Consider the following 13,074-nt stretch of genomic DNA (forward strand, 5'->3'; position numbering starts at 1 on the left):
TCACCATACCTAAACATTAGGCTAGCGCGTGGTGCATCTTTTCGGCTAGAAACCTGGACAGGATACGGGCATAGAAAACATCATGTGATATATTAGCGGACACGGACTTGTTAAGAATCGTAATTAGTTTATGAATTCCGGGGTGTTACGCGTCAAAACCATGATATGTAGGCCCGCTGTAGTGGGCGCCTCCTGTAAAACTAGGACTATGTGCGGTTCTTTAACTGACCCCCAGTGCACGGTACACGAGTGCTTTTGCATTCCGTTATCATTGTAATGCAATAGGGCAATTCTGTGACATCAACTAGATTATCTCTAGAGGTAGGCTAATGTTTGGTAATTTGGACAGTTTCTTTAAATACTTTGTAGCGCCCACCGACGCTGCTAAGCGGGAACGCTAAAGTCAGCGCTCTCGGCCGGCGCCTTGGGGCCGGCTGCGACTGACGAGAAAAATAAAGTTGGGACTCGCGACGAGGATGTCATCGATGTAGGCAAATACAGCCGGGAGGCAGCGCGTTACCTCGGCAATGAATCGTTGGAACGTTTGAGCTGTGTTGCGTAACCCAACTTTATATATATATTCATAATTAGCTGCATGTTCCAGTTACATAACTGTTGTCATGCAGTGATGAAGTCACATGGCAAGTTACTGTTTTAAAAAGAACTTGTCAAATCATAACTGCGCATCTGGGCGCAAATTTAGAAAAAACTTCTTACGATAGAATTTTTCGTAAGAAGGAATTTTAGTCAATCCGGATGCCCGACATATCATTAGCGAAAGCGGACAGCCAATCGCAAAACAAACTTACGAAAGCAAACCTTTGTGAATCTGGCCCCTGCTCTATAGGATTCGCCGCAAACATGCCTAAAAACAGCCATTCAATCAGGCCAAAGTCGTGCTATCAGTTCATTCATGCCGCATGCTCAAACAACATCAGATATCAGCATTTTATGGCTGAATATGATATCTGATTTGAGTACTCTCTCCCCACACCACCACAATGCGTGCGTGTTCGTCCTCCACAACTTCTATTAGTATCCTTTTCAGGGCGCACCAACTCATCATTCCCAAGTTACACGCGCCTGCGCACTATTATTTTCTGCGCCCATTTATTTTAAAGCAGCCACTGAATGGAACGATCTCCCCTCGCACATTACCACCATCAGCTGCCTATAGCGTCGTTTTCAAGTGCTATTACATATCACCTTTTAATTTGAAGAATTGTTATGAGTTTTTGATCATTCTATCCGTATCAGGATAGAATGCTTATTCTATAATGCTTATTTATTGGGGGGTGAGTAGGGTGGAGTGGATTTTAACGCAATAAAGTTAAATGAAAACTTGAGATAAATCCTCTGCGTAACCAGTTTTGAGTAATACATTCCAAAATCCGCGGCTGAGGAAAATCATGGCTGTTTCAGTTCAACACTGTACAATATGTATTTTCCAATACTTTCCAATACTTTCCGAGGTGACCATCGTCATCTAAGGCATTCGTTGTGTCATGGTCTGCGTCGGCTAGAAAGTCTTCGAAGCTGAAGTTTTCTGTCTAAAGTTGTTCACTCATTTATTCCAGGAAAAACTTCGTTAAATCGGGTTCGGTGCAGAGTTAATATTGGTAATGCGGGTTGATGACAATAATAAACTCTATGGGTACCTGCTGGGCAATGGAATTTTTTTTTCGTTAGATCGGGAACATGCTAAAGTCGGGTTTTATTTGATCGCGTTTTAACTCTATTCAAAATACTAAAAATACAACTATCATTAGCTTTAGTAAGAGGCGCAGGCAAGACGGGAACAAAAAGTAACCTACCTTCTGGCATCTTTGATGAAGGGGAGACTCCTTAAAAATAAAGATAAACATCATTATGAGTTACAGCTGTAACTGTGATCAATGGTCATTTATTCCTTACTTTAGATTGCCATGAATGACATTTTTGTTGTGAATTCAGCATGGTAACAGACTGTTTAATCTGTTTGTTTGCAAGGATGCTATATTCTGAGTCTCTAAAGACAGATTTTGATGCAGCGCAAAGGGAAACGATGTGCATAAAGTCATGAGACAAGAGAGAGGGGGAAATCAGGATGATTAAAAGGAAAAGGAGATTAACCATACCAAGTTCTGGTTGACCAGCCTGCAAGACGAAATTCTGTATGCTATATAATGAGCACATCAAGGGCGTAGTCAACTCAGCGCTAACCGGCAGTGTTCTCAAAATCTAGTATGCGTCCGTAAAGCTAGAAAATTATAGCACCGCTGCCATGCAGATCTCCTCCTGGACTAGTGGCCCGTAACTATCTCTATTCGCAGATGATAGCTTTCCATTCTCTCAAACGCTGCTGGCATTATTAGCATCTCGGCACTTAAGCTTGAGCACCATGGACAGACAGACATGTGAAAATGACTTGTAACAGGTGCATGTGACGCTGTCAACAATTTTATGAAGGAATGAGCTCGTAAATGTGATGCCGAGCCACATATGGTGCGACATCGATATGGTAGTAACAGAGGTGATTTATGTAGTAGAATATCACAGTTTAGAAAACTAGGTGGGGGTGACAAAGTTTGGAAATTTGCAGGCGCAAGTTGGAACTAGCTAGCGCAAGACAGGGTTAATTGGACATCAGGGGGGGGGGGGGGGTGGAGGTGCCTTCCTCCTGCAGTGGACATAAACATAGGTTGATGATGATGATGATATTGATGATATCAAAGTCAACAAACTATGAAAGCACATGGTGAAAATGTGGAAACTCTACTGGAGGAATAGGTAATTACCGGCCATCGATTGTAGTACAACTGCACTATAAGTTCATAAAAGTGGACTCGGAACGCAATAACCGCTCGCATGGGAAGATCTGGAATCTTTGTAAGCGCAGTCATACCGACTGACCACGTTTTCCCGAAAACCATTAAAGAAATGTAGTGCGTAACGTATCTTAGGTGTGGGGGCAAATACGACGAATATCCGAAACTAGCTGCTCATTAGGTTCATTGCTAATTGTCCTTCGTATGCTATAGATCGCTGCAGTAGAATCGCAGATACCGTACTCTGTAGGCTGGATCCTGCCAGTTAGTACAAACATATACTATAAAAGTCGGCCTGGCCTGAAGCAATTCTGTAGTTCACCCAATAAATCATTGTTTTTCTTACCTTCGACAGTTCTAATTTATGACTTAAGCCACGGAAATTATAGTACCTGGCCTGCACGTGCTCGTCTTATCATCCTTGCCTTTGTTGATGACGTTCATCTGGTTTTGACGCCACCCAACCGGAATTGTTTTCGTTGAAATCGCTTCACTGGGAAGTAGTGTCATTCTCTTTTGACAAAGGTTTCGATTAACATACTGGTATTTCATCGAGTCCTGCGGCCGTGGTAATTAGGGTTATTTCCTTGTGCGTTTTTCCAGCAATAGTTTTCTATACTAAGTCGGGATTTCTCAGGTCTCTCTATTTTTGCTGAATCGGTTTGAGTCTGAACTACGCTTTCTTTCGTGCGGAAGTAATACCAAATAACATATCCGATGTACTGCATCGCATCACCTTCATCGAAGATGTTACCGTCTTCATCTCGTATAGCCATTTCTGCATTTTTACTTCGAGCTCCGAGTGCTCTTACACGGTTCCAGAATGTTTTCGATGCACCTCTGTTCCTATTGCGAATGTTATGCACCTAATGTCTAATTGTGCGTTTAATTTGTTACTACACTACCTCACTCGCCACCCTTTTCTTTTCTCGGTATTGTTTCCACCTAAGGAGTACCTCTTTTTCGTGTAAAGCAGTTTTTTTGGCTTCTCAATAATCCCTAGACGCCTTCTTACGCTGTTCTATAGCTTGCTTTATTTTCTTTTTTGCCACTTACGTAGTTTCCTGTTTCAATCCAACAAATTTTTTGCCTATGCCGGTCTTATCTCTTGCTGCTTGATGTCTACCAGTTTCTTATCTTCCCAGACGGTTGTAGGAAACGCCTCCATTTTCTTCGGAATTTTTTTGCAATCACTCGTACTTGCTTATCATTCATCTTTAGAAATTCTGATGCAATTGGTTCATGTTATGTGTTAGTATCTGTCACAGATTTTCAGGTTCAACTTTGCGATCGCTACCCAGGCAATCTTTTCCTTGTTATTCTGTCATTGTTTGGTACGATCGTTCATAGACCCGTTCTCAAACTAAGGTATTGTCGATACATGTCTGCCCGTTTCCGCATTTCCACGTTACCGGTCCATGACCCTTATTCTCCCTGTTACAAACTATATGGTCCTGTTCATTGCATATCCAGCACTAAAAGAAGCGTTGTAATCCGTATATCTGTCTAAATCCTCAATGTTTGCATTCATATCTCCTTCTAAACCACTAGGACCAATTTGTTTGGACTTCATTTTTATCTCTGTTATCACTACCTGTCCATAGGTAAGCAGCTCCAAGCCATGTATTCTTGCCTTCCTATGAGCCATTAATTCATAAATGCTCCCTACATGTCTCCTTTATCCTATGCGACTTCATAGCTTGCCTAATTACCATGCCAACTCCTCCGGTCTTCGTGAGCTTTGGCGGCAGCGCCCCTCTGCGGGCATTGGTTTGTCACATTTGCTCAATATGTTACTCTATATTACTTAAATTAGGTAGACTCCATAGGGTCCCAGGCAAGCGGTAAACTTAATCTAAGTGGACTTGATGACGTCAGCATTGAGTTGTTCAGAATATTTAGCGCGAACCGTCAATAATCGCATAAGCGACTCACAAGCTTAATTTACAAGGGCCCTGAATAACATTTATTTGAAGACTCAAAAATGCCTCGTCACGAATATGTTACCTCCCTGGAATATATTACCGAAATAATTTGTTACGCCAGTTACGCCGACAGGGGTCACTGTGGAAGCGGGATGTACTCCTCTTCAATGAAATTTTTTGACGCATTCTGCAGCACTGGGCACGGGCCATTCAGTCTGTGATGGTGTTCATTGATCCTCATCGACACCAACTTGGGCCATTGAGCATATGCCTGTTCGTGTGACTGAGAAGACTTATGGCGAGCCGCATCGCTAGGCTAATAACAAAGGAGCTGTGCTTCCGCATGATCCCGGTGCGGTGTCGCGCGAAGTGAACGTGTGAGGCATCTTGACATCACCGCACTGGGTCTTGTGGTCGCCTACGTTCGAGGGACAAGTAAAATAAAGTCGAGGGAAGCCGATCAACTCACGATTCCAACAAGTGTTGGCGTAAGGCACTTTTCGACGTGAAACGTTCCGAAGCACAGAATCCAGAAGTGGTGACTCCCGGACACCTGACGAGTCCTCGACTCTGCCGACGCTTGCATCCTAAATTCACAGGCTTCCTCGTCACTGGTAACTTCATCAAGCCTCGAGGTCTGCGTACTCCTGCAGAACATAGAGACTGGCTCCAAAAACGCCACGACGACGAACCCTACGGAACCCACCCATGTTGTCGCTGCTCTTAAGTTAGCCAAATTCTGGCAGCCGGAATCGAAAGAGTGGTTTCTCAGCATCGAGCCGCTTTTCCGCCAACAACCCGTGATATCACAAGCAGCAAAATACGACCAAGTCATCGTGGCCCTGTCACTTGCTCTTATTGGCATCGCCAGGGATCTCCTACGCTCTCCGCCGGCTGAGAACCCACACGACCATCTCAAGGCGGAACTCATACACTCCACAACCGGGTTAGAACAGTGTTTGTTGCAGTAGCTGCTCACCGCGCCGGAACTCGGTGACCACCAACCCACGGATACCTGGCGTTGCATGATGCATCTGATAAACGTCGCTGCGCCCACATTCTCTGCAGACGGGAGACCATTTGCGTCTTCTTCTGTCGGCTCACCGGAACGCGGCGATCCCTTGGAACGTCGCATTTACGCTAACACGTGGCTCACCCGCAAAGTTGAGTGGCTTGTCGCCGAGCTGAGCTCCCTCAAAATAGACCTATACCGCGGCAAAACCACGACCCGGCCACCGCAGCTCAAACGCGAATGATCGCCAAGTATCTCTCTCAACGTGCGCTGGGCCCACGACCGGTATGGCGACCGTGCTCTCATGCCACCAGCTTTGCACCTTTGGGTAAGCGCCCGCGCCATGAACTCAAGACAGCCAGTGCCATCAGTTCAATGTCGAGCCACCAGATCTACATCACCGACCGCCTCACTCAGATCCGATACCTCGTCGACACAGGTGCCTAGCAGCGCCAACAGCACCGCACCACGCCACATGTCAAGCTTCAATCCCACGGTTTGGTCTTGACAATCGACCAGCTAGACCCCGACGAGAAACCCCCCCACCGCCTCCGGCCCCGCTTAACAAGGGCGGCTACATGCCAGGGGGGGGGGGGACGGGGGGTGGGAGGGGGGGAGTACCTGCACCAGCGATCTCCATCCATTCAATACACTGCCTAGATCAATCATATTGCACCCATATTTGCACTCCACCATCTAGTGTCGTGACACACGGCGTAGCCTCGCAATAAAACTATGCGAAAAAGTAACTCACAAGCCAGCATGGCTCATGCAGTACAGACACGGCGTAAGCTGGTGTAGCGCCTCAAGAGTAGCCTATAATTTCGGCCACACGCACAACAGGGTCTTCCGGGCAAAGTCTTTTTGCCTCGTTTTAACGAGAACGAACTGAACAGTCCACCCGGCGCCGACGGCGAGCTGCGGCTTGTAATGCTCTGTGTACAGCGATTCGTACTTTGGAAGGAGACGCCATAACGTGTACTGAAGAGGTATCCAGCATACGTGGCGCGCATCTCACATCCCTTAACCCGTAGCACGGTACCTTGTTGTAGTTGATGATGATGATAATGATTGCTCATTGGAATCTTCAAAACGCGCTGGTGACAAGTAGTCACCTCGGCTGATTGAGTTAACCAGTTCCAGTTACATGCAGCATGTAACTGCTATATGCTACTTACATGTCGGGCACGCAGCGCTTGCAGGCACCCTAATTTGATGGCACCACCATACTGGCGGAGGCTCGGGATCGCGTTGATTGCGCGCCTCGTCTGAACTGCATCTCGTCGTGTGTGCCTGGCTGCCTGCCTAGGGAGTGTTTATTCCGCTGCCTGATAGCAAGCGCTTGCGTGGCTCAGTGCTAAAGTATCCGGCTGCCGCGCAGCGGGCTTCGGTTTGATCTGCGCGGGGAACAGCGTACTTTTTTTCGCATTTCCGGCGATAGCGGTTACTTTCACCGGCAACCGTGGCGGAGGTGTTGGACACCATCACGAACCGAAACGGCTATTGGAACAAGTACATTACAGCTTACGCTGTAAAAAATAGCGTGAAAGTTGTGTTAGGCACCTGGGAAAGCATACCTATTGACCGCAATGAGTAAGGCTGTGCACTCAAAGACGGTAGCCGATATACAGTGCAGGATCATGACGTACTGTCCTGAATCCACTTTTCTATCACTCTCCCATCGGTGAGTAGCCTACGAAAGTTAAATTATCGAATTATTTTGCAGTCAAGGACGTTTTGAGAGGTCTTCCACAAAACATTGCGCTGAAGCATTTGCAGGTCCTTCAGGGTAGAGTCATTAGGGACAGGCCACACGTATCTGTGATAATATATTGCACGCGGGAGTGGCAAACAAACATATGAAAACAGTGTGCCGTGCGGTGGCGAAGAGGACACCGACTCTTGGCCAATACCCATAAGTGGGTATGTACTTTAAGGTCGTCATCATCATCATCGACACCCATTGGTGAGCGTCGACAGTGGCGCCTCGAAAAGCGTGGCTCGAGAGAGCGTGGCCCGTGGCGTGAGCAGCGCGCGAGGTTCGGCGTTCGACGGCACAGGGCTTCCTCGCTGGGCGTCTGGCCCACAGGAGCTATCGCCGCCCGCGTCACTACGTCTGCACCCCAATCAAAGCTAGCACCAGCTGAGAGGTCACCTCGTCAAGGTCTTCCGCTGGGCAACTGGTCCAGGAGGGATGGCGGTCCTGAGCCTGGCTGTTCGAGCGTTCGGGTGAGCGGCCACGGGGCTACCTCGCCAGCTGTGGACGTGACCTGGTGGGCTGCCGCAGTGTTCTCCGGAACACAAACCTCCCTATCGGGCAACCGGGCACACGGAGGCTCCGGTACATCAACTGTGGCGCAGGGCCACCTGAGCTCCACGAGGCGATCTGACCCTTTAGTTAGACCCTGCTGTCCAACCAGCTGTCCGACAGTGCTGTCCGACACCGGTTCCCCGACGTCTCCGACATGGCGGCAACTACTTCTACATGAACTGTAGGCCGACTACCTTTTGACTAATCTATATTAGCTGTATATCTTCTAGAACATATTTTGGGAAACTGTTGTATATGTGCTGTTTTAATGTATTACGTATGTCCAATATACGTCTGATGTGTGTTTGTGCTTCCGCGTGCTGCTTCTATCTCTTTCTGCAGTGATCCTGCACCCAATAATAACATCACAAACTGGCGAGCCTGCCAGGATTCACTCGTAAAATCAGTTAAAGAGGGCATTTTCGCTTGAGCGCAGACACGCATTAGTAGACGGCACCATGGATTTAGAGAACTCGCCGCTATAGGACTCCAACTAGGATTGTCAGGCGCAGAACTTCACATATGGATTGAGGCCGAACAGGCAAAACAAAGGGACGAAAGAGCTGCGGAGCGAGAGGCAATCAAGGAAGCTGCTTAATTAGCGCGCTTAGCTGACGAGAGGCAGCTTAAGATCCTCCAGCTAAAGCTACAGCTTCAGGAAGGAGCTCGGAATGTGCCTGCAGTGGCTTCTGAAATTTTGCCTGCGCCCAGCACTTCCTCGTTATCCCTCAATCCACAGAAGCTACTTCCTTTGTTTGACGAGAAACGCGATGACTTGCACGCGTATTTACAGCGATTTGAGCGCGTAGCAACAGGGCAGGACTGGCCACAAGAAAAATGGGCTCTTGCTGTGAGCATGTGTCTAACTGGCGAAGCTTTAACTGTGATCGGCCGGATGACTGCCGCCGATTCGTTAGACTACCAGAAGGTAAAAAAAGCATTACTACAAAGGTTCCAATTCACGGCTCGAGGCTACCAAGAGAAGTTTAGAAAAGCACAAGCAGTAGATGGCGAAACTGGAAGACAGTTAGCAGCAAGAATTTCAGCCTATTTTGATCATTGGATTGAGATGGCTAGCGTGCCGAAAGCGTATGAAGGTCTACGAGATCACATGATCTCTGAACAGTTTCTGCTTTGCTGCCAAACAAAGCTTGTCATTTTCTTGAGAGAGCGAGAGTGCAAATCCCTTGACGAACTTGCTAGCTTCACAGATCGCTTTCTCGAAGCGCAGAACTTGACAAACTTAGGAAAAGGTTTCGATGACACAAAGGATTCCGGTGGGAAAAACATTGAAGCTCCCAGGAAACCGCAACTCAAGTGCATGCTCTGCCAAAGGTTTGGACATTTGGCACCTGACTGCCGTGACCTACCTAAGCATATGCAAAAGTGTAAGTTGTGTGATGGAACGGGACATACAGCTGACAATTGCCGAAATCAGTACGGGGAAAACAAACCGAGTTCTTCCTGTGCACTTACCGAATCTCAACCAGTTCGGACTCGTCCAGTGAAAGCATCAAAGCGTCCAGGAAAGAAGACTCGCCGATCAAGTGACAGCGACGACGAGAACCCAGGGAATGCTGTACCTTTCCTCGTCGACGGGATGCCATTGGTTGAAGGCCGACTGCTAGGAAGAAATGTTCGAGTATTACGATATACCGGTTGTAATACCGCAATTGTCAGACGAGAACTCGTTCCAGAGGTCTATATGACGGGAAAAATGAGCAACGTTGTTCTTTTGGACGGCTCAACAAACTACCTGCCTGAAGCTGCCATACAAGTGAACACGCCGTACTTTACAGGCAAGTTAACAGTAGCATGTATGGATGAGCCCCTCTACGAACTTGTTCTGGGAAATCTTCCAGGCGTCAGAGGACCATACAATCCGGATTCTGACTGGAAGCACCCCGTTGTTCCCAACGAGGTGTCGGCGTCGATAGAAATGAAGCTGACTAAGGCGCCCATGAAGACTCAGCATGTGTCTAGCGTAGCTAAAGCCAAAACTGAAGAGCCAGAACAAGGCAAGACTCGTCCTTTGTGCGTTACGACGATTGTCTTCAGTGACGTAACTAAAGGGCAACTCATTGAAGAACAGCGGAAAGACCCGACACTGAAACATATTTTTGCCAAAGTGGGCAAGTCGTTCAACTCTGGAAAGGGTCACAGCTACGAATTTATAGAAGAGAAAGGATTGCTATATCGCCTTTACCGCCTGGCTACTGGCAGAGCATTTAAGCAAGTGATCGTCCCAAAATCACCTAGACATACCATATTAGAAGTGGCACATGCAAGCATCATGGCAGGACATCAAGGTATCAGGAGAACAACCGATCGTGTCCTACAAGAATTTTATTGGCCAGATGTACACGGAGACATAAAACGCTTCGTGAAGTCGTGCGACAAGTGCCAAAGGACAACCCCTAAAGGGAAAGTAGGAGTCGGCCCGCTGGGTAACATGCCTTTGATATGTACACCTTTTGAAAGGGTGGCATTTGATTTAATCGGGCCCTTTCCACTAAAGTCAGACCATGGGAACCAATATATTCTCACGTTAATCGACTTTGCCACTCGTTATCCGGATGCTGTAGCACTCCCCGCAATCGACGCAGTTCATGTTGCCGAAGCACTGATCGAGATCTTTTCTCGCGTCGGTTTGCCAAAAGAAATAGTCACTGACCAAGGAGCAAGCTTTACGTCGGAATTAATGAAAGAGGTTAGTCGACTGCTCTCAGTGAAGCTACTCAAGACGACGTCCTACCATGCGATGGCGAATGGTCTCGTCGAGAAGTTTAACGGCACCCTGAAGATGATGTTACAGAGAATGTGCCAAGAGAGACCACGATCTTGGGACAGATACCTTGCCCCTTTGCTATTTGCATATAGAGAAGTTCCACAGGCAAGCCTCGGGTTCTCTCCCTTTCAGCTCATTTACGGCCGGCACGTCCGAGGACCGTTGACGGTATTAAGGGAACTGTGGACGAACGAGGAGCTAGATGAAGAAACGCGAACGACAAACACTTATGTCTTTTATTTGCGCAATCGCCTGGAGGAGACATGCAAGATCGCACATGTACAGCTGGAGAAAGCTCGTGACAAACAAAAAACCTACTATGTCAGGAAAAGTCGCCCTAGGAAATTATGTCCAGGCGACAAAGTGCTCATATTGTTGCCAACTGACTCGAACAAGCTTTTAATGCAATGGAAAGGGCCGTTCCAAGTCATAGAACGAAAAAATGACCTTGACTACGTCATTGCAGTCTCTGGAAAGAACAAAATAATTCATATCAATATGCTAAAAAAGTACGAAGAGCGGGGACCTACACAACCGAGTGTTGGCCTGCCTGAGGAGAGCCACAAGTCAAATTGGAAGGCTTCCCGTGGTTTCTAACCTCAGCGTCGTCCTCCAAGGAAACCAGGAAGGATCGTGGGAGCCAGCGACATGGTCGGGTGTAGGCCCGAGTGTTAACATACCTGGTGAGAGCCACGTGTCGGAGCGTAAGGCTTCGCGTGACCCCAAGCCCCGCGTCTACCTTCTTTAACTGACACCGCAGCAACATTGTTCCAGAGCCTGACCATTTCTCGTCGAGCTGCTGCACCGACGGAGCCGGCGTCCCATTGATAGTGAGCTGTGCAAACCAATCGTACTCCCCTGTGAGACGCTTTGGTAACAGAACTGCACTTTGTGTTTTAATTTGTACTTTAACTGTGCGCAGTGACCTGTGAACAACTTGTGCCTTGTGCTCATGTGAGTAATCGGGCAAACGTACAGGACATTATCCATTTTTTTGTTTTCATCCCGCGTCCTTGTGTTAGAATAGTTGTGAACAACTTTCTCGGAAAGGGGGGTATTGTGATAATATATTGCACGCGGGAGCGGCAAACAAACATATGAAAACAGTGTGCCGTGCGGTGGCGAAGAGGACACCGACTCTTGGCCAATACCCATAAGTGGGTATGTACTTTAATGTCGTCATCATCATCATCGACACCCATTGGTGAGCGTCGACAGTGGCGCCTCGAAAAGCGTGGCTCGAGAGAGCGTGGCCCGTGGCGTGAGCAGCGCGCGAGGTTCGTCGTTCGACGGCACAGGGCTTCCTTGCTGGGCGTCTGGCCCATAGGAGCTATCGCCGCCCGCGTCACTACGTCTGCACCCCATTCAAAGCTAGCACCAGCTGAGAGGTCACCTCGTCAAGGTCTTCCGCTGGGCAACTGGTCCAGGACGGCTGGCGGTCCTGAGCCTGGCTGTTCGAGCGTTCGGGTGAGCGGTCACAGGGTTACCTCGTCCAGTTCTTCCGCTGGGCAACTGGTCCAGGAGAGCTGGCGGTCCTGAGCCTGGCTGATCGAGCGTTCGGGTGAGCGGCCACGGGGCTACCTCGCCAGCTGTGGACGTGACCTGGTGGGCTGCCGCAGTGTTCTCCGGAACAGAAACCTCGCCATTGGGTAACCGGGCACACGGAGGCTCCGGTACATCGACTGTGGCGCAGGGCCACCTGAGCTCCACGAGGCGATCTGACCCTTTAGTTAGACCCTGCGGTCCAACCAGCTGTCCGACAGTGCTGTCCGACACCGGTTCCCCGACGTCGCCGACATGGCGGCAACTACTTCTACATGAACTGTAGGCCGACTACCTTTTGACTAATCTATATTAGCTGCATATCTTCTAGAACATATTTTGGGAAACTGTTGTATATGTGCTGTTTCAATGTATTACGTGTGTCCAATATACGTCTGATGTGTGTTTGTGCTTCCGCGTGCTGCTTCTATCTCTTTCTGGAGTGATCCTGCACCCAATAACATCACAGTATCACAAGATACACATCTCCCGTACGGGTGTGACGAAGCGTAGGAAGACCAAGCACGTGATACGGGCACAAACGGCGCCCTTCCATGCTCGTAGCGCAGATCTGCAACGTCACCTCAACGGAAACGTTAGTGTTAAAATGTGAGGAAAGTTTATTCTGAACTTCGCTATACTTCTTACGCGCTAGCGTAAGTGGCTATGTGCACCGATGGCCGTCAAGG

The 13,074-nt window shown here is 48.2% G+C and overlaps 1 protein-coding gene across 1 annotated transcript in view; it reads right to left on the minus strand.

The window, feature by feature from the left end:
- LOC125945783 (uncharacterized) overlaps positions 1-13,074 on the minus strand; it is a 53,015-nt gene that overhangs the window by 20,232 nt on the left and 19,709 nt on the right. Inside the window, exon 3 of the mRNA XM_049668074.1 lies at positions 1,815-1,844. Within this exon, the coding sequence (XP_049524031.1) occupies positions 1,815-1,844 (30 nt within the window). The remainder of the gene's footprint in view (positions 1-1,814; positions 1,845-13,074) is intronic.

The sequence above is a fragment of the Dermacentor silvarum genome, chromosome 5 (assembly GCF_013339745.2).
Source record: "Dermacentor silvarum isolate Dsil-2018 chromosome 5, BIME_Dsil_1.4, whole genome shotgun sequence".
In the NCBI taxonomy this organism is placed as follows: Eukaryota; Metazoa; Arthropoda; class Arachnida; order Ixodida; family Ixodidae; genus Dermacentor; species Dermacentor silvarum.